The 26,283-nt window shown below is 43.7% G+C and overlaps 1 protein-coding gene across 1 annotated transcript in view; it reads left to right on the forward strand.

Moving 5' to 3' along the window:
* Window positions 1-26,283, forward strand: part of ABL1 (ABL proto-oncogene 1, non-receptor tyrosine kinase) — a 130,255-nt gene continuing 103,972 nt past the window's right edge. Inside the window, exon 1 of the mRNA XM_032866097.1 lies at window positions 1-1,452. Coding sequence (XP_032721988.1) covers window positions 1,317-1,452 — 136 coding nt within the window. The 5' untranslated portion in view covers window positions 1-1,316. The remainder of the gene's footprint in view (window positions 1,453-26,283) is intronic.

The raw sequence follows: 26,283 nt of genomic DNA on the forward strand, positions 1-26,283 counted from the left end.
CCTCGTTGTGGAGCGGCTCCTAATCCATCATGGCGGCCGCGGGGGTCGGTGGCCGTCCCTGAGCAGCGCTGGAGCCGGAGCCGGTTCCTGGGTCCTGCGGCTGAGGAGCCCCTCCGTTCTCCACGGCCCCCACCTGCAGGGGGAGGCGGGGTTCCGCGGCGGAGTTCCGGGAATGTGACTGCCTGGCGGCGGCTGCTGTAGCAACGTCCGGAGCCGGGGGAGGGGGTGTCTCGGGCAGAGACCCCCGGGCTCGGGGCAGCTGAGGCGGCCGGGCCTCCTCCCCCCTCCGCCCGCCTCCCGCCTTCGGGGCCGCGAGGGTCCTTCGTCCTGTACAGCCCTGCCCCGACTCTGGGACACTGGGGGTGGTCTCTGTTTCCCCCAGACCTGGGACACCCGGTTTCCTGAGGCGTGGAAGGAGCGACGCCCCCGAGTAAGCCGCCCGTGCCCCGCCCTGGCAGCCTCCCCTTTACCCTCCAGCCGCCCTTTGCTCCGTCTCGCGGCCCCTAGTTTGGCCAGGGAGCACCCCCCCCCATTCATATCCCTTCCCTGCTGTCAGGTGGCCTCCCCTTGCCCCCAGGTTGCTCCCGGGAGCCTCCAATGCCCTGACTTCTTCCAATGTCACCTACGGTCCCCTTAGTCTCAGCCCAAACAAAAACTTTAATGCAGAGGAAAAGTCTGGACTGGTTTCACAGGCCTTTTAAAAAGCGGACTTAAGAGTTGCTGGCAATGCATTCCTTCTCGTCAGAGTCGAGGGCAAGCTCTCGCTGAAGTCTGGGTGACCCGTGTCCTTTTCCGGAGCGCACGGCAGAGAAGCAAGAGCGGCAGCTAGCTGGGCAGGAAATTTGTGGGAAGATGAAGAAACTAAGATAGGGGGTGGGTGACTTCCACAGGAAAAGTTCTGGAGAAGCATCCAGAGGCGATCAACGTTTCCTTCATGTTGTGGGAATCGAAATGACTTTAGTGTGACTTGACCCTTTTGCAGCATCCCTGTGAATGTTTTTCTTCCTGAAAAGACGGAAGCTTACTCAGCCAGTAAAAGACACTTAAACTCAAGCAACTTTTGGGTAGCACTGCAATGACATTACTTCGAACGGATAAACTGCAGAAGTAATCGGAACTCCTGTTTACATATGTCAACCTAAAAAAACTCTGCTTCCTCTCGCTAGGGAAGATGTCTTTTTGTGATTGACCTCAGTTACCGACTGGTGGAGATTCCGTGAATGTGAAATCCCAGACATACTGTTTCCTCCTAAGCCCGCTGACCATTCTGGAAGATCTCGAACCCTCTTCTGGAAAGGGGTGCCTATCATTACTTTATGGGGCAGCAGCCTGGAAAAGTTGTTGGGGACCAGAGAAGGCCAAGTTTGCCTGCCCTGCACTTTATCAAAGGAGCAGGGAAGAAGGAGTCATCGAGGCATGGGGGCCCGCACTGCAATGTTTTTGTGGAACATGGTGAGTGCTTTTCAAGCTTTCTGGTCGTTGTTTCCTCATGTATTCCGCTTAGGAACGCAGAAGGGACTTGTGAGCAGCAGTGCTTGTGTCCGACTGTACTTAAAACTTGTGTTACTGTACTTTTCTCTTGGTTTGTGGTGGAACTTTCCTTGTATAAGAAGTTACCTACGATCTCTGGATGGCTTTATTCAAAATCGCTTCGGGTTGCTTATTTCTTGCCTAATTCCCCTTCTAGCTCACTGTTGACCTTCGATAAGCCATTTTACTCTTCCAGTTTCCTTAGGAGATTGGACTTAAGTGCTTTCTCGGGATCAGAGTCCACGATCCTGCTCGGAACCCAAGGCTTGGGCTCTACCCACGGTGCAGGGGTCCTAGAATGCTTCATCCACAGAGAGCTTTCATCATATCCTCAGAGGGGCTTGTGTTCCCCAAAAGGTTAAGAACCACAGATCCCAGCTGACACTAATATCCTTGACCTTTCCAGTCGTAAGCAGGACTTGAAAATACCCACTTCGGACCTACGTGGGGGAAAACTGAGTGGGGAAGCAGGGGCCCTTGTGAATTGAGGATTCCCACGTTCTGGTTATTGTACCTGAGGCTGGAGTAATCCTTTCCCCAGGGATGGGTGGAGCTTTTATCCTCCTCTCTCCCTGTTTTGGATGACATTTGAGGCAAGAAAGGTTGTCTTCGACATTTTTGTGAACACAGGTGGCATTTGATTGCAGACAGTGTGTTGTGATGCCATACGCTTCCCGTAATTCTGTGTGTACTTTTAAAGCTGAGGGTCAGCTGAGGCTGATGTTCCGATCGGGGGCCAGCTGTGAGCCAGTTAATTAGGGGCCTGTTTGTACTGTGGTAGCTTGACATTTTTCAAACTGTGCACTTCGTATTGAAATATCGATCCCACCCGCTCTATAAGCAAACGTGAGATGAGTGCAGGTGGCACATACTTTGAAATTCCATCATGAAGAATGCCTTTTGTCAGTGGGTGACCACGATAAACAAAGGTCTCTGTTGCATGAACTCGCACTTACTTGACTGTGAAGGTTTACTTTCTTACAGAAAAATACCTCATCTAAATGATTTGATTACTCGAATTATATTTTTCCTTGAAATATTAGTTACATTTTAGCTAGGCAAATATGGGAATTTGTTACATTATGGTGTAATTTCCCAATTCAGGATTTATAAAGTGAATTATTTATGTTTTTAACTAGTGATGATCGTGCAGCCTTAGATAATGAAAATTGCTACAGACTCTTTGGAGAGCTTTGGCCAAACTTACCAGAATTTAAAATACATATACCAATAACCCAGTAATCTCACTTCCAGGAAGCTCTTCTAGTACAGAGCGGTATAGTCCCCTAGGTGTCCCTGATGCCCTTTCAGAGAGAGTTGAGAGGTTAAAACCGTTTTCATATTAATGTAGTACTTTGATGTTATTTGCACTCTTTGCTCCAATGGTGTGGAAGTCATGCAGGGTCCGTAGCGTGCATCAAGGCGGTAACACTACACCTCACTGTACTAGTAGCCATTGTGTTCTTTGTACTCATTTTGAGTAAATTGTGCCACGTACCCTTAAATAAATACATAAAATAAAAATTTCATTTTTCATATACGAATGTCCTTGATGAAGCAGTAGCAAAGATTAATTTTATGAACCATTGACCCCTGTATACGTGGGGTTTTTGTTTTTTTTTTTTAGTGCTCTGAAGGTTGACTTCAGAAGTACATGTAAAGCACTTTGCTGTGCTCTGGGGGCTAGTGGTTATCTCCAAGAAAAGCAGATGGGCAGTTGTTGGAGTTGCAAGCTGTACTAGCTACTTTTTTCACGGAACTACCATTTTTACTTGAACTAACACCGACAAAACAATGGTTATTCAGGCTATAAAGAGTATAAAAGAGTCTTTCAAGGAAAACAACTGGTAGTATATGTGGCCAGTGATAAAATTTTAGCTTTCCAATGAAGACTAGGATTTTGGAAAACTTGTATCTGCTATTGTGATGTAGATATCGGTGATGATACTTTACAAATGTGATGTTTTGATAAAACGAAATATTGATATAATGAAATATCTATTCAGAAAATCTACATAATTCAGTGAGCCAGTATTTTCTAAGTGATCAGTATGTGATATTATAAAATCACACACAGGTAAAAGATCCATCCAAGGTGCAAGATGGACCAGTGGATTTTAATATAACAGTTAACAAAGTTATTGTTATTAACAATAACAAAGTTCCCTCAGACAGTTTCAGATTCTGCCTCACAACTAACCCTTAAGAAACTACCATTTAAGGTGTTTGGGTGTAGCTTCAAAGAAGAAAATCTACAGTTCTCTGAAAAGGTTGCTTTTTTGGTGGAAAACAATTCTTTTCTAATAATAAAAAATGTTTTTAAATTAATAAGTAATTAAACATTTTTCAATTTAAATTTCTAATACGGTTAACGTTGGTGAGACCGCTGGTATTCTACGTTGGTATTCTACGTTGGTAGAAATAAGAGCTCATTGGGGGTCCTCAGTAATTCTCAAGAGTGTGAAGAGGTCCTAAGATAAAACAGTTTGAGAACTGCCACGATAGGGGGTCTGTCAGAAAGGCACACAAGCTGTTATCGCAGGTGTACCCTGCAGCACTAACCCCGCAGCACTAACCCCGAACGGCATCCAGTAGTGGGCAAGTGGAAAAAAGCAATTCGGAGATGAGCCAGCATGGTGCGGGAATTGGGATTTCAGTGGAGTGGGAGAAAACTTGTACTTTTTACTTTGCATTTGTGATTTCTTTCTCTGACAAATTTGTGTTGTCTTATAATCCAGAAAATACAGAGATATAAAAACCCAATTGATGGCCTCCCAACCGAATAGTCACTTTCTTGCCACAGCTTTTTATGAGAGTTTGCCTGAGTCACGTTTTGCTGAAGACAAAGTCCGTTCCTCGGACTCCGACGTTCCTTTTCTAGGGGAACACAGTCTTACTTTGTGTTACGAACTGTTGATCTTTATAGTGTGATCTAAGAGTTGGCTAATGTCCATATAGGTTGGATTAAAAATTTTGCAATTATAACACATGTGAGTGTTGGCTCAGACGTGAATCCAGAAGCCCAGAATTCTAGGGGATGAGAGTGTCAGTGGTGAATCTGGAAGCACAGGGCAGGTGGCAGTTTTTTTCCAGGATCGTTCAGGGTCAGAAGGGCTAGTCGTGTGTACAGGGAGAAAATAAAGGAAACCATGGTATTATTTCATGCTTGATATAGTCCTTCCAAATTTCAGTGGCGGATGAAAGTTCACTTTCAGGAAAGTTGGTAAAAGAGGAATAAAAGCATTCGCTAGTAAGCCTCTTTCCCCTAGGGATTCTTTCTTTAACAAATGTTTATTGAGCTTGGACTATGAATCAGGTAATGTTTTAGTCATTGGTGATGCATTAGCAAACAAAAAACATCCCTGCCCTCTTGGAATTTACATTCTAGCGGGAGGAGACAGACCATTAATGAGCTAGGTAGGTGAAATGTAAAGTATGTTAGATGGTAGCGGGGACAGGGGAGAAAAATAACACAGCAAAAGGGCTAAGGAATGTTGGGAGGTGTGATTTTAGTTAGGGAGCCCCCTCCCCAAGAAAGTGGCCTTGGGAGGAAGGTGAGGGAATGAGCCTTGGAAATAATGGGGTAAAACCATTTTGGGAGAGGGAATCTGGGTGCAGAAGCCCCCAGGCAGAGCTTGTATAGCGTGTTCTAGGAGAAGCCCAGAGTGACTGGAGGTAAAATGGAGGTGGGGAGAGAAGGACTGGAGAAGAATGTTGCCTTGTTGACCATTTGAAGATTTTGACTTTGACTCCTGTGGTTTGGGAAGGAGTACCAAGCCCTGACTTATATTTTATTAAAATGTTTCTGGCTGCTGTATTCTGAAGGAGAGCAAAGAGGACACAGGGGTTCCACGGAGGGGTGGGCTGCTCTCACCTGGATGAGAATGGTCATGGCTTGGACTGGGATGGCGGTGGTGGTGAAGGCTTCAGATTCTGTGAATTCCAGCAGGCACAGCTGGCGGATTTGCTGTTGGATGAGACATGAGGTGGGGCGAGCAGGATGGGAAAGAAGTCAAGGGTGACTCCAAGGTTTTTGGCAAAATGGAGTCTTTTACTGAAGTGTAGACTAGAAAAGTGGTTTTGGGGAGGTGGGCTGTGGGGGATGAAGATCAGGAGCTGCTTTTGGGGCATGCTACATTCGATGCCTGGTAGTAGGCATGTAGGCAGATGGGTCACACGTGCATTCGAGTCTACCAGCGTGAATTCAGGGAAGCTGTCCAGGCGGGAGCGGGAACTTGGGAGTCATCAGGTTATAGGTGGTATTTAAAGCTGTGAAAAGGGTGACAAGCCCAAGGGAGAAATCTCCAAGTGAGAACCTTTCAAATACGTAAGGTGACATTCAGTGGTTTATGAAATTAAGACCTTACATTTTTGTGTAGGATTAATTTGAGTCCTTTTGGGGGGTGGCAACATTCACATTTTGCCTAAGAATGATTTTAACTCCTTTTTAAGTTTCGAATCCTGTTTTCTATGAGGACTTTTTTTTCCTAAATCTAAAAGTTGCAGATTTAACAGAAAAAAAATGCACACAACTTTTCCTATTCTTCTTGGGTAGTGACTGTTTTAAATATAAAATAACTTTCAATTTAAAAAATTTTGTAGGCACACCTGGCTGGCTTAGTTGGTAGTGTGTGAGACTCTTGGTCTTGGGGTTGTGAGTTCGAGCCCCACGTTGGGGGTAGAGTTTACTTAAAAAAATAACATTAAATAACATTTCAAAATAAAAAGTTTTTTAATGCGTTTCTAGGTAATGCTTTAAAAAATTGAAGATTTTTAAAAATAAATTATTTCTGGATTTTCTAATTTTAAGCTAGTACATATATGCCCTTCAGGGTTTTACTTTATTTGGTTATGTCATGTTGTTTTATTTATGAGCTTACCTGAAAACTGATTTTAAGAAATTGTTTACTCTCATTTTAAAACTATGTTATAAATCTCAAAAAACAAACGAACAAACACTTTATTGAAGGTAGGGGCACCTGGGTGGTGCAGATGGTTAAGTCTCTGAGTCTTGGTTTCAGCTCAGGTTGTGAACACAGGGTTGTGAGATCCAGCCCCTTGTCAGGCCCTGCGCCCAACCTGGAGTCGGCTTGGGGTTCTCTCTGTCCCTCTCCCTCTGCCCCTCCTGCTCATGTGTGCACTCTCTCTCTCAAATACATAATAAAATAAATCCTCTAAATAAAGCTTTATTAAAGGTAATAGAATAGGAATTGGACAGATCAGCACTAACTCCCATCACTGTTAATTTATACTAAATATCCATGTACATCAGAAGGCGGGAGACAGTGCAGCTGTGGAGTCTCACAGGTACTGAAGTTAAATCCGTCAGATTTTTAAGAAGAGGTTGTTTGGAAAGATTATATTTATGTACTTATTGTTAGGTATTGAGTTCTGAACTGTGAAAGTACAGAATTGTATATATGTACATTTTTTTAAGACACCCTGTTATTTCTCATAGGTGAATACATTTTATATGGCCTTCTTTTCATGAAACTTTATTACCCATTTTAAGAAATATGCTAATAGGGGCATCTGGGTGGCACAGTGGGTTAAGCCTCTGCCTTCGGCTCAGGTCATGATCTCAGGGTCCTGGGATCCAGCCCTGCATTGGGCTCTCTGCTCAGCAGGGAGCCAGCTTCCCCCCTCTTTCTCTGCCTGCCTCTCTGCCTACTTGTGATCTCTCTCTCTCTCTCTGTCAAATAAATACAATCTTTTAAAAAATACACTTATGAATATCAAAGAAAACAGGAATTTCAGTTGTGGGATAAAGGAGGATGATCAAAAATGATTTAATCCAAAGAATTTTTACCTTAATGAGGCATTCTGTCAAAGAAAATAATAAAGATTGGAGAAAACATGAAATCATTTTCCATTGGCTAAGGATTTCACTTATGCTTCACTTCTCCATGTGATAGACAGTGGTGTGTTGTGACGCGTGTCGCAAATAACACATTTTTTTGCATGGGGGAATAGAGATGAGTTAACATGCTTGAGCTGAGAATTATACCCATAGGAGTATATCAAGCACATTATCTTAGTCTAGGGGGAAAAGGTTAAATTTGCTACTTAGAAGATAAGCTTCAGTACAAGAAAGCACTCCCTGAAGGCTTCCTTTTATGCATATTCCGTCATCCCCGCTTCCTTGCCTTTTTGGTGATTGTGCCCTGACGGTACTCTTCTATGTGTTCACAACCTGCCTGCCTTTCAGAACTCTGCCTGGGTCCCACCTCTCACTTGAACATAAATTCTGATGTGCTTTTTAATATTATTACTATTTTTTTAAAAGATTTTATTTATTTATTTGAAAGAGAGAGAGATCACAAGTAGGCAAAGAGGCAGGTGGGGTGGGGGTGGGAAGCAGGCTCCCTGCTGAGCAGAGAGCCCAATGCAGGGCTCGATCCCAGGACCCTGAGATCATGACCTGAGCTGAAGGCAGAGGCTTAACCCACTGAGCCACCCAGGTGCCCCTGTTACTATTGTTTTTTTATCCATGCCTGACATGGAGCTTGAATTTATGACCCTAAGATCAAGAATCACATGTTCTACCAATTGAGCCAGCTAGGCGTTCCTGATGTGCTGTATCTAAATTTGGGGAGTCTAAATAAATGTCTTCCTGATTTCTAACTTAATGCCACTGTGGTCAGAGAAGGTCTTCTGTAAATCTTAGTCTTTTGACATTTACTGAGACTAATTTTCTGGCCCTGCATATGACCCGTCTTACTTAATGTTCCATTTGTACTGAAAAAGAATATATATTCTGCAGTTGTAATTTTCTGTGAATGTGAATTAGACCAAGTTGGTTTACAGTGTTGAAAATCTTCCACATCCTTACTTATTTTTTATCGGCCGATTTTTTTTTTTTTTAAGATTTTATTTACTTATTTGACAGAGAGAGATCACAAGTAGGCAGAGAGACAGGCAGAGAGAGAGGGGAAGCAGGCTCCCTGCCGAGCAGAGAGCCCGATGTGGGGCTCAATCCCAGGACCCTGAGATAATGACATGAGCCAAAGGCAGAGGCTTTAACCCACTGAGCCACCCAGGCGCCCCTGGGGTCTCTTTTTCACTGAGAGGCGGGTGTTAAAAATCAGCAGCTATGATGATGGGTACCCCCCTTTAATTCTATCAGTTTTTTTAAGCCTTAAAAGCAATTATTAGGAAATAAGAAAGACTGGGAGGAAGGCCTAAGCATTTAATTCAAGAAGCTAGAATGACAAAGTAGTCCACAGTACACAGATGTAAGAGAGTTGTAACGGTGACAAAAGAAATTAAGAAATGAAAATATCGATAAAATCAGAAAGTCACGCGGGAAAGCATCTGTAAAATAGGCAGCCTTCCAGCAGGACTGTTGAAGGAAAGGATGAGGCAGGAGTGAGTAGGTACTTAGGGCGGACGGGAACGTGACTGCAAACATGTGGTCAGTTTGTGTCTTGTATTTGGAAGCTCTTTTGGGTCAGCAACACTGTGGTTTTTTTCTTTCTGTTGTTTAGTTTGGGTACTTTCTGTTGATCTCTCTTCAAGATTGCTAACCCCTCTGTGGTTGTCAGTCTCTACAATTCTCATTGTAGGTGTGCTATTTTCAGTTTTAGAATTTCCATGTGGTTCTTTTTGACAGTTCGCATTTTCTACTGAGATTCGCCATCTTCTCACTTATCAGGCCCATCTTTGCCTCCAATTTCTTTTCTTTTCCTTTTTTTTTGAAGAGTACTTACTTGAGAGAGAGAGACAGAGATAGCGAGAGGAGCGTAAGCAGGGAGGAGAGGGAGAAGCAGGCTCCCCACTGAGCGGGGAGCCTGCCATGGGGCTCGATCCCAGAACCCCGGGATCATACCTGAACTGAAGGCGACGCTTCAACCAAGCCACCCGGGCACCCCTGTTTCCAAATTCTTAAAAGTATTTATAATGAAGAACTTGACTGCTAATTTGAATACCTAGGTGATTTTGGGGTCAGTTTTTATGGATTGCTTTTTCCTCTACATTGCAAATCAACATTTTCATGTTTCTTTGCATGTTGACTAATTTTTTATTGTGTGTCAGATATGTGGATGTCACACCGTAGGGATTCTGGATCTTGTCTTACTTTAGGGAAACTTTCATTTCTTTCTTTCTTTCCTTCTTTTTCTTTCTTTCTTTCTTTTTTTTTTTTTTTTTAAGATTTTATTTATTTATTTACAGACAGAGATCACAAGTAGGCAGAGAGGCAGGCAGAGAGAGAGGAGGAAGCAGGCTCCCTGGTAAGCAGAGAGCCCGATTCGGCGCTTGATCCCAGGACCCTGAGATCATGACTTGAGCCGAAGGCAGAGGCTTCAACCCACTGAGCCACCCAGGTGCCCCATCTTTCTTTCTTTCTCTCTCTCCCTTCCTTCCTTCCTTCCTTCCTTTCTTCCTGTCTTCCTGTCTGTCTTTCTTTCTTTCTTCCTGTCTTTCTTCCTGTCCGTCCTTCCTTCCTTCCTTCCTTCCTTCCTTCCTTCCTTCCTTCCTTCCTTCGAGAGGCTTTCGTTTCTTTCTAACAGGCAGTTCCTGGCCTATTCTTTTGACCTTGTCAGGCTTGGTTTTATGCTTTGTTCAAGTGAGTTTCTTTCAGATTTACACTTAGTCCAAAGGTCTGGCCCTTACTCTAGAGGGCGCTCTTCAGACTTAATGCTTGGCCTTTCTGGCCTGTCCGCCAAAGAGCAGAGGCAGCAGGTCTCCACGGGGGATTGGTGGGTGTTTGAGTGTCAGGCACCCTGAGAGATTAACCCTATGGTCACTGCTGTTTGTTGGGCTTTCCAGAATCTAACCTTGCACGTGTCTGCCCAGAGTACCACAGAGTACCTCCCTTCTCTTCTGCACCCCATGTAACGCCTCCTCTCAGATATTCTGCCTACCCGCCCCTGCATTCCAGCTGCCTCCACAGCCTGCAGCCTTGGATCCCCGGCGCAGTCTGCCTCCTCAGCTCCGGCAGAGTGCTCCAGCTTTGGTCTGGGCTCCAGCTCCGCACACCTAAGCCAGAAGGTGCCCTGAGGCCGGAAGTCCAGGCAGGAAGTCAGAGCTCGCCCTGTGTGTTCTCTTCTCAGGGCTTACAGTCCTGCTGAACCTGTTGTTGAACACCTGGAAACAGCTGTCTTGAGTATTTTGCTTAGGGCAGAGGCTCTGATAGAAGAGTTCCAGTTTCTTTCCGTTCTTTACAAACTTAGATATTGTCAGTGTTTTAAATGCGAGCTCTTTGTGTGGTTGTGCAGTGCTGTCTCCTTGCGATTTTGATCCAGTAGCTTCTTCCATGACTCACTGAAATTAAGCACCTTTCCATATGCTAATTAGCCATTTGGATGTCATACATACATATTGTATGTGTGTATTGGTGTGTATGTATGTGTGTCTGACCTGTCAGTTCACCTCTTTTGTCCCTTTTTCTATTTATGTTTCTTACTGATTTGCAGGAGTTATTTGTATATTCTGAGTACAGGTCTTTTGTTGGATGTATTTCCTACTAATATCGTCTCACACCTCTGGCTTGTCTTTTCACTCTTCTCTAAGATTTTATTCATTTGACAGAGCATAAGCAGGGGAAGCAGCAGGCAGAGGGAGAAGCAAGCAGGCTCTCTGGTGAGCAGGGAACCTAACAAGGGGTCCATCCATCCCAGGACCCCGGGATCATGACCCTCTTGGGAGGCAGATGCTTAGCCGACTGAGCCACCTGGGCTCCCCTTGCCTTTTCACTCTTAATGGTGACTCTGAGGAATCAAAGTTTTAAATTTTTTTTTTAAGATTTTATTTATTTATTTGACAGACAGAGATCACAAGTAGGCAGAGAGGGAGGAAGGGAAGCAGGCCCCCCGCCGAGCAGAGAGCCCGACGTGGGGCTCGATCCCAGGACCCCGAGATCATGACCCAAGCTGAAGGCAGAGGCTTTAACCCAGTGAGCCACCCAGGCACCCCAAAGTTTTTAATTTTAATGTAGTTCAACTTAACAATTCTTTTTCTTTAAGGCTGGTGCTTTTTTTGTCCAATGTAAGAACTCTCTGTCTTCCCTAAGGTCATGAGGAAGTTTTTTGTTTTTTTTTTAATTAAGTTTTTATTTTAATTCCAGGGTGCTTAACATACAGTGTTATATTAGTATCAGGTTTCATGATGAAATTTTATTTTATTATGTTTCATACACAAATCTACAGTTCACTTGGAATTGACTTTCTTGTTCTGGGATGATGGTTTACTTTTATTTTTTTCATATTGACCTGTTCTCTAATTGAAGAGCATGTTTGCTGCTGTATAAACCAGGTGTCAGTATATGTGTGGGTCTGTTTGGGAACTCCTTAACTCTGTCCATTTGTTCTGTTTGTCTGTCCTTGCACCAGGGTCATACTATATTAAATACTGTAGCTTTAAAATAAGTCTTAATATCTCACGGAGTAAGACCTCCAGTTTTGTTCTTCAAGATTGACTTGGCTTTTCTTTCTCCTTTGTATTTACGAACACATTTTTTTTTAAGATTTTTTTTTTCTTTTTATTTGACAGAGAGACAGCGAGAGAGGGAATGCAAGCAGGTGGAGTAGGAGAGAGAGAGAGAGAAGCAGACTTCCCGCCAAGCAGGGAGCCGGACCCTGGGCTTGATCCCAGGACGCTGGGATCATGACCTGAGCCAAAGGCAGACATTTAATGACTGAGCCACCTACAGTACATTTTAGAATCAGTTTTATCAATTTTTTACCAAAGCAAAAATACCGGTGGGGATTTTCTACTAGGATTACACTAAATCTATAGATTACTTTGATCCTAGGAATAAATAATGGAATATAAAGAATTCTTATTGATGAAAGCAAACCACTTCAGGATACTTTTTTCTTGTTAATCATAAAGGCTGAGTGATTCCTATAAACTGTTGAAAATTTCAAAATATTTGCTTATTCCGGATTCACCTTTCTTGTGTGTGTGGTTTTTTTTTTAATTCTACTTTTCTTTGACACCTAGTACTTGGTTTTTGCTGGTAGAGACCATATTCATAATCTTCACTGGACCAAGCATTATACTTTTTACAGACTAGATGCTCAGTAAATATGGAATTGAATATCATTGATTATCTCAGTGCCTACTCTGTATTATGCACTGTCAAGCTGGGGTATACAGCCACCTACCCTGGAGCAAGGGGACAAGATAGCTGGCCGACAGAAGGCTCTTTGCGTCCAGTTCACAATCCTGAGGGCCACCGTTGGCCATCTGCTTGGGGAAATGGTTGCCGCCTTTGGACCAACAGTGTGGGGTGGGTCTGACAGATGGGCCAGGGCAGCGGGGTGCTTGTTCAACTTGATGATAGTTGTTACAAGGTGAGGAGACCCCTGGCCTGCATCTCTCATCTCAGTTCTTATCTTTGTACGTCAAGGGCTGCTTGTGGCCACTAACTAGATCTCGATTATACAGTTGCATTTACAGGAACTCCTAAACCACTAACTGGAACCTTCACTTAGTAGATTTTGTTTCTGTCACTTGCACTTCTATGAAAGAAAGGCGGCCGATCCAGTTACAAGAGTTTAGTCAAAATGAACAATTCCGGCATTTGCCCTGGAGATCCATGGATTCACCACAAATTTCTGTACTTTCTACTTCTGCAATATCCTATAATAGTCCCTGGTTTTATTGGTGATTCTGTAGCATCCTGAGTTGCAAAGAGTGTCTGTCTCTTGTGGAAGTGAAAGATTGAAGTATTTTTAAAGCACTTGTTTCCCGGTTCACAGTGCAGAACATCGGCATTATTCCTGTTGTTCAGTAGAGAAGACTGTGGTTCAGGATGGTAATGAAGTGTTTTTAGAATGATATTGCTGATTTGTTACAGAGCTGGAGTTGAAACCAAATACTTTTTTGCTGTTGTTTTTGTTGTTGTTGTTGAGATGTTTGGATTTTTTTAAAACATATTTTATTTATGGGCACCTGGGTGACTCAGTAGGTTAAGCGTCTGCCTTCAGCCCAGATTGTGATCTCAGGGTTCTGGGATCGAGCCCCGCATGGGGCTCCCTGCTCAGTAGGGAGTCTGCCTTTTCCTCCCTCTTCCTCTCCTCCTGCTCTCTTTCTCTCCCTCTCAAAAAAATAGATAAAATCTGAAGAAAAAAGATTTTATTTATTTAAAAAATGTTTAGATTTATTTATTTGAGAGAGAGAAGGTACTCCTGAGTTGGTGAGGGGCAGAGGGAGAGAGAGAGAATCCCCAAGCAGACTCCCATTGAGTAGGGAGCCCGAGTTGGGGCCTAATCCCAAGATCCTGTGATCATGACCTGAGCCATAACCAGGAGCCGGCCACTCGACTGAAGTCAGGTACTTCTTGATAGCTTGAGTATTTTTTCTCCCCAAAACATTACTTTTTGAAGATGAACTAATCCTTTTGAAAATTTCACAGCCCTGAAATGAGGGGGTGTTTTGAGTTAGAATTTACTTCAATAAAATTTTTATTTTTTCACCATTTTGTGGGACATGTTTTTGATACTGATTTTCATAATGAATGCACACAAATACCCAGTCTCAGAGCTGTGTCCTTGCAGCCGCTCAGGGCTGGAAAGGACCCAGAGGCTGGCTCCTTCCCCGTGCATCAGTATGAGTCCCTGCGCTCCCTGAGTGGCTGTTCTTGTACGTGTGAGTGCGGGTCGTGGGGGCTGCCTGGCCCCCACAGAAGACACGGCAGTCTGGTGGTAGGAGGAGAGCAGAAAGGCCAGTCACCTCCTAGGGGTGCAAGTTTGGGCCAAGATGTGTGGGTCATACAGAAGAGCACAAGACCTCGCCTGTCCTCCCATGCTTGTAATCAAGTACGGGGAAAACAAGAGCAGAGTGTGAAAAACATAGTGAAAAGGACATAGGATGAGAGCCTAGGAGACAGGGCGGGGGGTGTTGGTTGGGACTGGTAGGGCCGCGGCTCCTCCCCAGTGCATAGTCGGTGCCATGGGGGCCGTCTGTCTAGCCTAGACCGTCTCTGGCAGGAGGCTCATGCCTTTCTCACACCAGTTGTCCAGATAGGGGAATACAGCCATTTGCCCTCTGGTCTTCATCCTCCGTTATGGTGTGGGGCTCATCCCCAGGCCTAGCGAGGACATGTGTCCTATACGGCGGCCGGCTGTCCCTGGTTTTGGCTAAACTCACAGGATGGCCATTTGCGACGAGAACTAGTACTTTTTACCACTTCACTTACACGCTGCAGCTGCGGTGGGTGTCGTTTCAGGATGTGTGCTCAGCAGTGCGCAGATGGGGTGCACACATGGCTTTTGGGTTACTCACCCAGCGCAGCAAACGCTCTCCTGAAGTACTTCTGAGAAGCAGTGACGAGTACGTTTCAAACTTTTTCTCCACTGGCTGGAATTTTCAACAAAAACACTTGCATCTCCTCTGAAGTGCATTAGAAAAACTGGAAGCTGTTCCTTGATTCACAGATGGTGGATTGCGTATAAATAACCGTCTTAGATACCAAGTATTGTCGTATATTCCTTACCTTTTATGGCTGCCGCTTGCGTGCTTTCTCTATGCTGAGCGCTGTGCAGAGCCCTTGACATATTATTTTTAAAAGTCACCAGATAATGCCAGCGCCCTTCATCTAAAATGCAGTCTGAGTTTGGGGTTATGTAGCCTAGAACCCTCTGGTGGTTCCCATTACAGAGAGCAGCAACCTCTGTTTTTGTAAACAATCTTGTACCCTTCTCCCTAAAAATTTTCTGAGCAAAAGTATCATATATATGTATTTATATAGCTATATATCTGTATCTAAATCGATAGATATATTTGCCAAAGTTGTGTTTGACATTGTGGAGTGGAATGTTTCTCCGCTTTTTGCTTCTCTGGAGACGCAGTGGGCCGGGAGTAAAGGTAGGGAGGTGAGAAGGGTCCTCTCCCTGCCTCTTAAATGTCTCACGTGCAGGCGGTTTTATGCAGGTCTGCGGAGCGGAGCGCCCAGCTGTTTTGATTTATAGTTTTCTATAGAAGGAAAAAACCTCACACAAATAATAATAGCAAAGCCCTTGAGACCTCCTTGTTTCTCCCTTCCTCCTTTCTGCCCACATTGTCTGGCTTTTGATAGGAGATGACAGTGCCTGGAACGAGGGGAGAATGACTGTCACATTAGGGTTCTTACTCTTTTCTCCCATATTTCAGCCCAGATTGTTTTGATAACCCATCTCACTTCTCATTCTTTGCAGTGCACGTGGGAAAATGTTGATCAGTGTGGAAGTTTGTCATTTTTGATCTCATGAAATTCCACAGTTGTCTGATTATCAAATTCCTGCTTGTTTGGTTGTGGCTAAATTTATGTGTTTAGAAGAGCAGAATTTGTTACTACTCTCAGCAAATTGAAGATCGGATAAATAAATACAGTGGGCTGGAAAAGTAAGCCTTGACAGTGTGGCATGTAAATTAAGCCAGACCTTCCCAGAAATGAGAATGCAGACTGTGGGATATATAGGAGTTTTGTTGTACTTTGATCATTTCCTGCTTGTGTGCCTTTCTCTTAGTCAGATAGGGAGACGGGTTTTATCTGAATGCAGGTCCCAGCCTACCGCTTACTAGCAGTGGGAGCGTAGATACTAACATGTGCTTGGTAGATATTAGTCGTAGATATTAGTGATAGATATTAGTCTCTGCGTTGCGAGGTTCTGGGATTATAGCATGTCTTAACAGAAGTCTTTGGTTTTTGATTTGCAAAGTGGGAGTCATAGTTCTTGATTTACTACTGATGAGAGAATGAAATAGGATAATAAATTAAAAATGTCTAATAGTGCCTGGCCCTTGGTTAGGCCCTAACACATAATAATTATTGCTATTTATTATTTATAATTCTAAAATAATATGTCTTTCACTAATAAGGAGCAGAACTAAAAGGACTAAACAGAGGGCGATTAAGAAGTAAATTCTAGTGGTAATAACATTGTGATGAATAGTTTGCCTTCGACAAGGTTGTACCGTGTTGGTTATTAAGGATTATCTCTGAAACCTGTGGCTTATATCTAATCATACCAGATCACAGTGCTTCAGGAAAATTCTAGGGGCGCCTGGGTGGCTCAGTAGGTTAAAGCCTCTGCCTTCGGCTCAGGTCATGATCCTGGGGTCCTGGGATCAAGCCCCACATCGGGCTCTGTGCTCAGCAGGGAGCCTGCTTCCACCTCTCTCTCTCTCTCTCTCTCTCTCTGCCTGCCTCTCTGCCTGCTTGCTGTCAAATAAATAAAAAAATAAAATCTTAAAAAAAAAATTCTAGAAAAAAACCCTCTTTGAACTGTAAGCATTTTTAAATTTTTAAAAAGTTTTTTTGTTTTTTTTTTTTGTTTTTTTTTTTTTGTGAAGCATGAAACAAAACTTAAGATTAATTTTTATTAATTTTCAAAATGCCTTTTTATTTACTACATGTATTGGGACCCTGGGTGAATGTTAATGGTTAGGTAAAATTCGACAATTCTAGTGACATAGTTTTGGCACAGTAAAAATATTAAAATATCAGTTCATATTAGAGAGCTGGGCATGTTACTACCAACATCTTAAAAAATGTATTAGCTGAAGGATCAAAACATAAAATAATTTTAGAAATCCTTTGAGGAGTATTTTAAGAGACAAAACATGTGAGGTGTAACAACACTTCTACACTTGACCGCTACCCAGCTACCATTCTACTAAAGAGATACAATTTAGATGCAGCTAAAATTTAGCAGGGACCCAAACCCACATCCCACATCCTATCCGAAAGACTTACTCTTTCCTGTCATTGTTTTCTTCCCTTCACATTTTGCATTCGTTAGAAATGTAGTTTTAATAGTTCTTGGTGCTTTAAATTTAAAAGAAAAGAGATGGGGCTTTCTCATTTTACAATATCAAGGAAAAGGCCCAGTCAGCGAGGCTTAAGAGGCCCACGAGCTGCACGTCCCGCGGCCTCCCGCTCCGACGGCGTGCGTGGGTCTTCGCACAGTTCTGTCCGGGCGGTGCAGACCGCGCAGGTGCAGCGTTAACGCCTCCCCACCCTGGGAGCCGGCGCAGGAACGTGCAGCTCCGGCGGCCAGCTTCTCCCGAGCACACAGCCAAGGGCTGGGGCCCGGACGCCCGCTCCCAAACCCCGGCCACCTGTAAGCTTTTCTTTAAAAAGTACTTTTTATCGTGGCTGGAGGATGTGAGCTGTGGAGATCTTTCTATCCCTGCCACATGAAATCAGCACTTCGGTGGTTTTCTCTGAGGATCTCCTTGGTGCCTAGGCCTTCTGTCCATTCTCGCTGGGAGAGGCAGCATCGGCTACCAGATAACTACTCTTCACTCCTTTGACTTGTGATTTCTCCAGGACCAACTTACCCAGTCCTTAAATCTGCTGCTGCTTGTTAAGCACACTTCATTCTTTTGGCTTTTTTCTCAGAGTCTACGTGGGCTTTATCTGTGAACCTAGATGGGAGCTGGGTTGGTGAAACTGTTTGGTCTGTGTGTAATACATTGTGGTTAGTTTGCTAGAGGTTAGTTTCTGAGGTTTGGAAGTGTGTGTGGCTGTCACCCAACCTAGAATTACACAGTAAAACAAACTTAATCTCCCCTGCTCTGAAGGATTTATTGTATGGACTAAAGCCTGAGAAATTCCTTGATCCATAGTATTTGCATTTTTTCTTTATGTTGTTGTGGTGGGTAATTCTCTCCATGAGTTTCTGGAATCTGACAATAAAAGAACTCAGGGGTGCCTGGTGGCTCAGTGGGTTAAGCCTCTGCCTTAGGCTCAGGTCATGATCCCATCGGGCTCTCTGCTCAGCAGGGAGCCTGCTTCCCTCTCTCTCTCTGCCTGCCTCTCTGCCTACTTGTGATCTCTGTCTATCAAATAAATAAATAAAATCTTTAAAAAAAAAAAAAAAGAAAAGAACTCATAGGAATTTAAAGTAAATCTTATGCTCTGTGTGCCCCCCATGCTCACCCCAGGGCAAACTCTGACCTGCCCTTGTCACTGTGTTTTGTCTTCCTGAGTATGTCCTATAAATGGAGCCATCCAGTATATAACTTTTTTAAGACTGGCTTCTTTCATTGAGCCTGACACCTTTGAGATCCATCCAGGTGTTGCATATAACAATAGCTTGTTCCTTTTCTTTCTTTTTTGGAGTTGAAGATTTAATATTCTTATTTATTTATGTATTATTTAAATTTTAGTTAGGTCACATACAGTGCAGTATTGGTTTCTGGAGTAGAAAATTCAGTGATTCATCCCTTACATACAACACGCAGTGCTCATATAGCAAGTGTCCTCCTTAATGCCCAGCACCCATTAGCCCATCCCCCACCACCTCCTTCTGTCAACACTAGTTTGTTCTCTGCAGTTAAGAATCATGATTTGTTTCCCTCCCTCTCTCTTTTCCCCCTCCCATAGGTTCATCCATTTTGTCTCTTAAATTCCACATGAGTGAGGTCATATGGTATTTGTCTTTCTCTTGAGTAATTTTGCTTAGCATAATATACTTCGAGTTCCATCCATGTTTCTGCAAATGGCAAGATTGCATTTTTTGATGGCTGAGTAATATTCCATTTTGTGTGTGTGCGTGTGTGTGTGTGTGTGTGTGTGTGTATACAGACACACACCCCCCAATATCTTCTTTATCCATTCATCAGTCAATGGACGTTTGAGCTCTTTCCATAGTTTGGCTTTTGTTGATAATGCTTATAAACATCGGGGTGCATGTATCCCTTTGAATCTGTATTTTTTTTTTCAAAGATTCTATCTATTCACTTGACAGAGATCACAGGTAGGCAGAGAGGCAGGCAGAGAGTGGGGGGGAAACAGGCTCCCTGCTGAGCAAAGAGCCTGATGCGGGGCTCAATCCCAGGACCCTGAGACCATGACCCGAGCCGAAGGCAGAGGCCTAACCCACTGAGCCACCCAGGCACCCCATGAATCTGTATTTTTGTATCCTTTGGGTAAACACCCGGAAGTGCAATTGCTGGATGGTGGGGGCGCTCTATTTTTAACTTCTTGAGGAACCTCCATACTGTTTTCCAGAATGGCTGCGCCAATTTATATTCCCACCAACAGTGCAAGAGGGTTCCCCTTTCTCTGCATCCTCACCGACACCTGTTTCCTGTGTTGTTGATTTTAGCCATTATGTCCGGCGTGAGGTGGTATCTCCTCATGCTTTTGAATTGTATTTCCCCGACAGTGAGTGATTTTGAGCATCTTTTCATACGCCCGTTAGCCATCTGATTTCTTCTTTGGAAAAATGTCTATTTATGTCTTCTGCCCATTTTTTAACTGGGCTATTTGATAAATTCTATGTAGAATTTAGATACTCTTTATCAGATATGTCATTTAGAAATATATTCTCCCATTCCATAGGCTGCCTTTTGGTTTTGTTGATTGTTTCCTTCACTGCGCAGAAGCTTTCCATAGGCTGCCTTTTGGTTTTGTTGATTGTTTCCTTCACTGCGCAGAAGCTTTTTATCTTGATGGAATCCCAGTAATTCATTTTTGCTTCTGTTTCCCAGATACTCATTGCTGAGTAGTAGTCCATTGTGTGGGTATGGATATACCGTAATTTGTGCGTTCATTCATCTGTTGAGGGACACTGGGTTGTTTCCAGTTATTGATGACAATGAATAGAGTAATAGAGTAAATAGAGTAAAAAGTAAATAGAGTAAACTTCGTGTGCGGTTTTTGTAGGCACTTGCATTTTCAGTGGACTTGGCATATTAGTTTTTAGGGCTGCTGTAACAAATCAACACACACGGGGGTACTTAAAATAGCAGAGATTTCTTTTCCACTGTTCTGGAAGCCAGAAATCTGAAATTGGTATCACTTGGACAAAGTTATGGTATCGGTAGGATCTCATTAGCTCTAGGCCCCAGGGAAGAACCCCTTCCTCCAGCTTCTGGAGGCCACTAGCATTCCTTGGGCGGTGGCCCCCTTCTCACATTCCTCCAGGCCCTCACTTCCATTGTTACTCTCCTCCTGTTTTGCAGTCAGATCTCCCTTGGCCACCCCTTTAGAAGGATTCTTGTGATTACATTTAGGGCCCATCAGGATAATCCCCCCATCCCAAGATCCTTAACTTAATCCATCTTCAAAGACTCTTTTTTTGGCCATGGAAGGTAACACAGGTTCCCAGGAGTAGGCTGTGCATATCTCTTCCAGGGCCTTTTTCTCAGCCTACCACACTGTGGTGAAGACTTACACGTGGGTGTTACTGGGTCATGTGATTAGTGTATATTTAATTTTATTAGAAACTGCCAGACTCTTCCGCAGAGTGGCTCTTATTTTATATCCCTTCAGCACGCTCACATGCTAGAATTCCTGGCTTCCTCGTAGAGCTTGGTATTACCAGGATTTTTTAGGTAGCCATTCTGGTGGTACTCACTGTGGTTTTAATTTACATTTCCATGGTAGCTAATGATGTGAGCATCTTTTCATGTGAAAACTGCATACTTTTTAACTTTCCCTTTTTACTGCCTTAATAAGTACGAAGAAGAAATAGCTAACGGAAGGAACAGCATCACTGTCTACGCGGCATAAGCTTGCTGAGCAGCGAGTGCGGGAGAGCGCGGGGACACAGTGCAGATCTGTTTCCTTTCCGTGGCTCTGCCCATTAAATTTTCTTAAAAAGTTTTTTGTCTGAGCTGATGATGTGCTTGATTCTAATTTAGGAGGTGACTATAACGAATAATAAAAAAATCGAAATCATGCTGATTCTCTACCACATTGTTCTTTTTTAATGACACATCTTTAACCAGCCACCTCACCACCATAACCCCAGGCGCGACGCGGGCTCGTCTTTCTGCGGCCGTCTGGTGGCAGTTCGCACTGATCCCGCCTGGCTGGACGCCGCTCTTCGGGACTTGACCATCTTCTAGACTAGATTTCAAACACTAACCATTCGCTTTCTTTCGAAGCTATGGTTTGTAATAATAAGTTGCACTAACTTCTCTTTTGGTCCTTGACGAAGTCCAACACCACGCCATAGCTTCTATTGCTTGAGTTCTCACAGAGTTAGGAGAGGGAGTAAATGAATGCTGGTGTCCATTCTCTGAGAATTAAAAACCTCAGTTCAGGGGCGCCTGGGTGGCTCAGTCTTTGGGCGTCTGCCTTCAGCTCCGGTTGTGATCCCAGTCCTGAGATCAAGCCCAGCCTTGGGCTCCCTGTTCAGTAGGAAACCTGCTTCTCCCTCTGCCACTCCCTCTGCTTGTGTTCCTTCTCTCGCTGTCTCTGTCAGATAAATAAATAGAATCTTTAAAAAGAAGTTAAAACCTCAGTTCAGAAAGCCATGACAGAACAGAATAAAATGAACTGATGCAAAATACATGACATCTGTGTAGAGTATTTATTTATTTGTTAGTTTTTATTTTATTATTTTGAGCTCAGGACCCTGAGATTGAGACCTGAGTCCAGATTAAGAGTCAGACACTTAACCAGCTGAGCCACCCAGGCACCCTGGAGTGTTTTGTTATTCTAATTGTGCTGCTTTTACTACGATATTTGGGTATTGGCTGAGGTATGGCAGTGCTGAATCACTATATTGTACACCTGAAACTAGTACGAAACTGTATGTTAACTACACTGGAATTAAAAGCAATAAAAAAATAAAATGATCCCTTTCCTGTAAAAAAAAAATAGGACATTTGCAGTTAAATATAAATAAATAGTACCTAGTCTCAGTCTCTGGAAATTGATAAGCCCATGATTTAAAATAGTCGTGGCTCAGAAAACAGGATTGCATGGCATTTCCTTGCTCACCTATGAGAGTCCACCCCCTCCAAAGATCGTAGGGCTTTATTTCTGGTGTGCGAGGTTGCTGTTAGCAACATGAGCTTTGAGCATGTCGACTTGATCCAACATTTGCTGTCCATAAAAATTTGCTTCTAGCTCTGGTGCTGATACTTCCAGCCATGTGATCTTGGAGAAGGCACTTAGCTGACAGGATAGACCTGAGCCCTGGTTTCTCCATCTCTCAGATGGCACCAATGGTATGCGCTGGTCCTTCCCAGGATGGGGGGAGACCACGATAAGCTGATCTGTGAACGAGCATAGGAAACTGTAAAATTCTTCAGAAATGTACATTATTATCATTATGATTTCATGAAATCATTCACTTGTCTTCTTAATTGGAGATACCAGATCTCTCTTTGAATGCTAAAGCTTGTGGGGAATTTTCTCACTTACTTAAAAAAATATTTCCAAGTAAAATCGAATACTTACAGTTTGGCTAGCAAAGGCTTTTTCACTACTGACTTTTCAACTTAATTTCTTCTGGGTTTTGGCAGTCGAAGAGTAGGGGTAGATTAAAGAAGGGAAAAACTCCTGCCCATAATGTGTACTCTGTTGGTGGGACTGGGGTGATTGGTGGGAATGTCTTAGACTAGGAAAGAGGTTTTATCCTTTGTTGAAATATGTTTAGAAACATGCAAAACCCAGTCACATAATGTTTAAGAATATATATGTGGTGTCATTCTGTACACATTCTTTTGAAACTTGATTTTTTTAATTCTACATTGTACTTAAGATTTACCTGTGTTGATGCATGTAGATCTAGGTCCTCATTTTACCTGCTGTATAGTATTCTGTAATATGATTATGGCATAGTTTATCCCTTCTCCCGTTTATGCCAATAAGGTTGTTTCCACCTTTTCCACAATGACAAAAGTGGTGCAGTGAACATCTGTCTGCTCATCTGCTTGTGCAGGGCTTTGGAAGTTTCTCAGAGTGGTGGGTTAGGCTGGCAAAGCTAGGCTTTGCAATGGTAATAAACAATGATCGTCAGATCCCAGTTGCTTAACCCAGGAGGGTTATCTCTTATGAGCGTGGTTTAGGGTTGCTTTGCCCCACATACTTTGTGGGGGACCCAGATGATTGAGGCCCCAGCGTCTTGTGCCTTTATAACTAGAAAGTGCAGCATCCTGGATACTGAGATAATGCAAGTGAGCAACAAGAACTGTGAGTTCTCCAGCCGGAAGGGATGCTGATCACCTCTGGTTACACCCCACGTGGGATCTAGGTACAAGGTCTCACCTCATGGCTAGAGGCCTACGAAATCTCTTCTGTTTGTTCAGGAAAGGAAAGGGTTTCCAGTTGTTTGTGAGCACTAGTAACATCAGCCAAAGATAGACACCTGGAAGAGCAGCTGTCTAATATTTAATACTGTGTCTCTAACCCATTATGTACAACTGCCCCTCGAACCTCCAAAGGGACAACCAGTTTTTCCCCAAATTAGTTAACTTTGGAGTTTTGAGTTTGGGAACCCTTTAGTCTTAAATTACAGCTTGATGGTGGATCGTGGGCTTTTTTTTTTTTTTTTTTTTGGAAACATTAATAAAGTTGAAGGTGGAGACCAGAACCTATATCTTGGGATTTGTAATGCAGTACAACAGCTACTCATTAAAAAATCTAGAACAGGGATTTTCTGCTGGTCTGGATTCAGTTACAGAGATGAGAACCCACAATAGCTCATTTTAATGGGGGAGGGCTATATTACAAAGTATTTATATCTAAAAGAATTATTGGGAAAGCTGAAAAAGCAGGTTGTAGGTTGAGCTTGGTGAATGAAAGCCACAGACTGCACAGACTTGGGCCACCAAGGCAACTATAGCCTCTTTGGTCATCGGAGAGCTGCCAGCTCCAGAACCACCCCTATAATCAAGGACATTATGCCCCTGGCTCCAGAGTAGATCAGCTCCACACCTCTGAAGCTAATGCCTGGACGTGGGACCCCCAGTTCCTCCCCAGAAAACCAAATGCTTCCATAGCTAAGCTTGCCCCAGCAACAGTGGAAGCGGCAGGAGTGTGCTTGGCCCTGAATCTGCTCTCCAGATCTCATGTGAGGGTTATCTGATTGGTGAAGCAGAAATCATACTCCAGCCCTCACTACAGAGAAGTGAGAGAGACATTATGTTGTTTTTAGCTCTCCAGACTCTGTGCTACTATGTGACGGAATGTGAGGGGGAGATAGAAGTGGGTCCAGAGCATCAGTTCACTCTACTGGCCCCAGGTTCCCACCCTGATTATTAAGATGTATGCATAGAATTAGGGAGTCTCTGACCCCTGGGCTTTTATGTGTACTCTTGTGAATGTGTACAAGAACATTTTTCATTGCATGGAGCCTAGCTTTCATGAGATTCTCAAAGGGGATGACGGCCAAAACCTGTAGGCCAGGCAGTGATTAAGCACCCAGATTCTGAAATCAGGCAACCTAGGTTTTAATCCCGTCTCTGCTACTTACCTGGTATGAGACCTTCATTGGTATGTACATGTCATTTCTCTTCTCTAAGTTTAAATTTCCTCCTCCTCAAAATAGGGACATTAGGGGGCACCTGGGTGACATATTCAGTTAAGCACCCAACTCTTGGTTTTGGCTCAGGTCGTGATCTCAGGGTGGCGAGATTGAATACCACGTCAGGGGCCACGCTCAGCTCAGAGTCTGCTTGAGATTCTCTGTCCCTCTCCCATTGCCCGTCCTGCTCATGCTTTCTCTCTCTCTCTCTCTCTCATAAATCAATGGGAAAAAATGGGGATATTAGGACCTCTCTCCTACGGTTGTTGTGAGGGTGTGGTATCGAAGCCTGTGTGATAGTGCCTAGTATATTGCCCAGCCCCGAGTAACAACCAGTAACTGGTAGTTGCATTCATGCATTCATGCATTCATTTGTTCACTCAGAAGAAGGTGGCCAACCCAAAAATTACAGCGTGTTACTGCCTCTGTTAAGGGTCCTACCTGGTGACTCCTCTCTCTGGTGTCTCAGTATACTTAGGTATCGTTTCCTTTGTGCCCACTGCACCCTGTGTAGCCCTATGGGATTTCTCACACCGTTCGATCATTGCTTCTCTGTCACTCCCCCTTACACATCTTCAGAGCAGAGATTAGTTTGTAGTGCTTATCCCACAGTAGGTGTTCAGTAAATGTTTATTAAATGAACAAATGAAAACTGAATGGTTAAAGGAACTGGGCAAGTAAAAGTAAAGTAAAGCAGTTTTTTAGCTTGGTGGAGAGGAGACTCTGGGAAGACATGTTAGTCGCCTGAAAATATCTAAAGGACCATCATGTAAAAGGAAGTGGGTTTCACCTTGTGCTGCTTTGGAAGGCAGAGTTAGGAGTAGTGGATAGCAGTCACAAAATGAGGGGTGTTCGGGCTCGTTGTGGAGAAAGCTTCCAAACAGTGAGAGCAGTCAAGCATTAGGATGGGTGCCTTGGAAGGCAGTGCATATCCCTGGGGATATGCAAGAGGAAATAAGAGGAGATCAGGACTATTCAAACACTGTGGGACTCTTGGAACACTCTCGGGACATTTTCCTCTCAGTACCTTTAGTGAACGCACTTTGGTGATCCCAGGGAGACTTACCTAGTCGGGGAGGGAGGGTATCATCTGGCGGGGAAGGGCAGAGTGTATTAGGAGTAGTTTGGGTGCAATATTCAGGGGAGTATGTGGATTAAGGCAGGCAAGTTATGTAACTTCAGAGATGACCTTGAGTGCTAAGCCAGAGATTTTGGAAATATTTGGTGGGCAGTCAGAATTACAGATAGTTCCCAGGAGGATATTAGCACCATGAAAGTTATCTCCAGTACTTAGAGTAATGCGTGGCACATAGTAGTTGTTCAATAAATATTTGTTGAAGGAACTTGTTAAAAGGTCATAGCCGTGATTTAGAAAATTAATCTGAAACCTGAGTTTAGCTTGAGCATGGAAAGGAGGACACGTAAATAGGAGGTAAGGAGAGCCTGAAGAGAGGGGGCTGACACTGAGAGCCGTCGTGGTCGTGGGGCTGACTGGACTGGTCAGGTAGGTAGAAAGGGGAAGAGACAAAGGTGATCCCATGGACTTCAGTCTGGT

This window comes from Lontra canadensis, unplaced genomic scaffold (assembly GCF_010015895.1).
Source record: "Lontra canadensis isolate GAN:19392208 unplaced genomic scaffold, GSC_riverotter_1.0 scaffold30, whole genome shotgun sequence".
Taxonomy (NCBI): Eukaryota; Metazoa; Chordata; class Mammalia; order Carnivora; family Mustelidae; genus Lontra; species Lontra canadensis.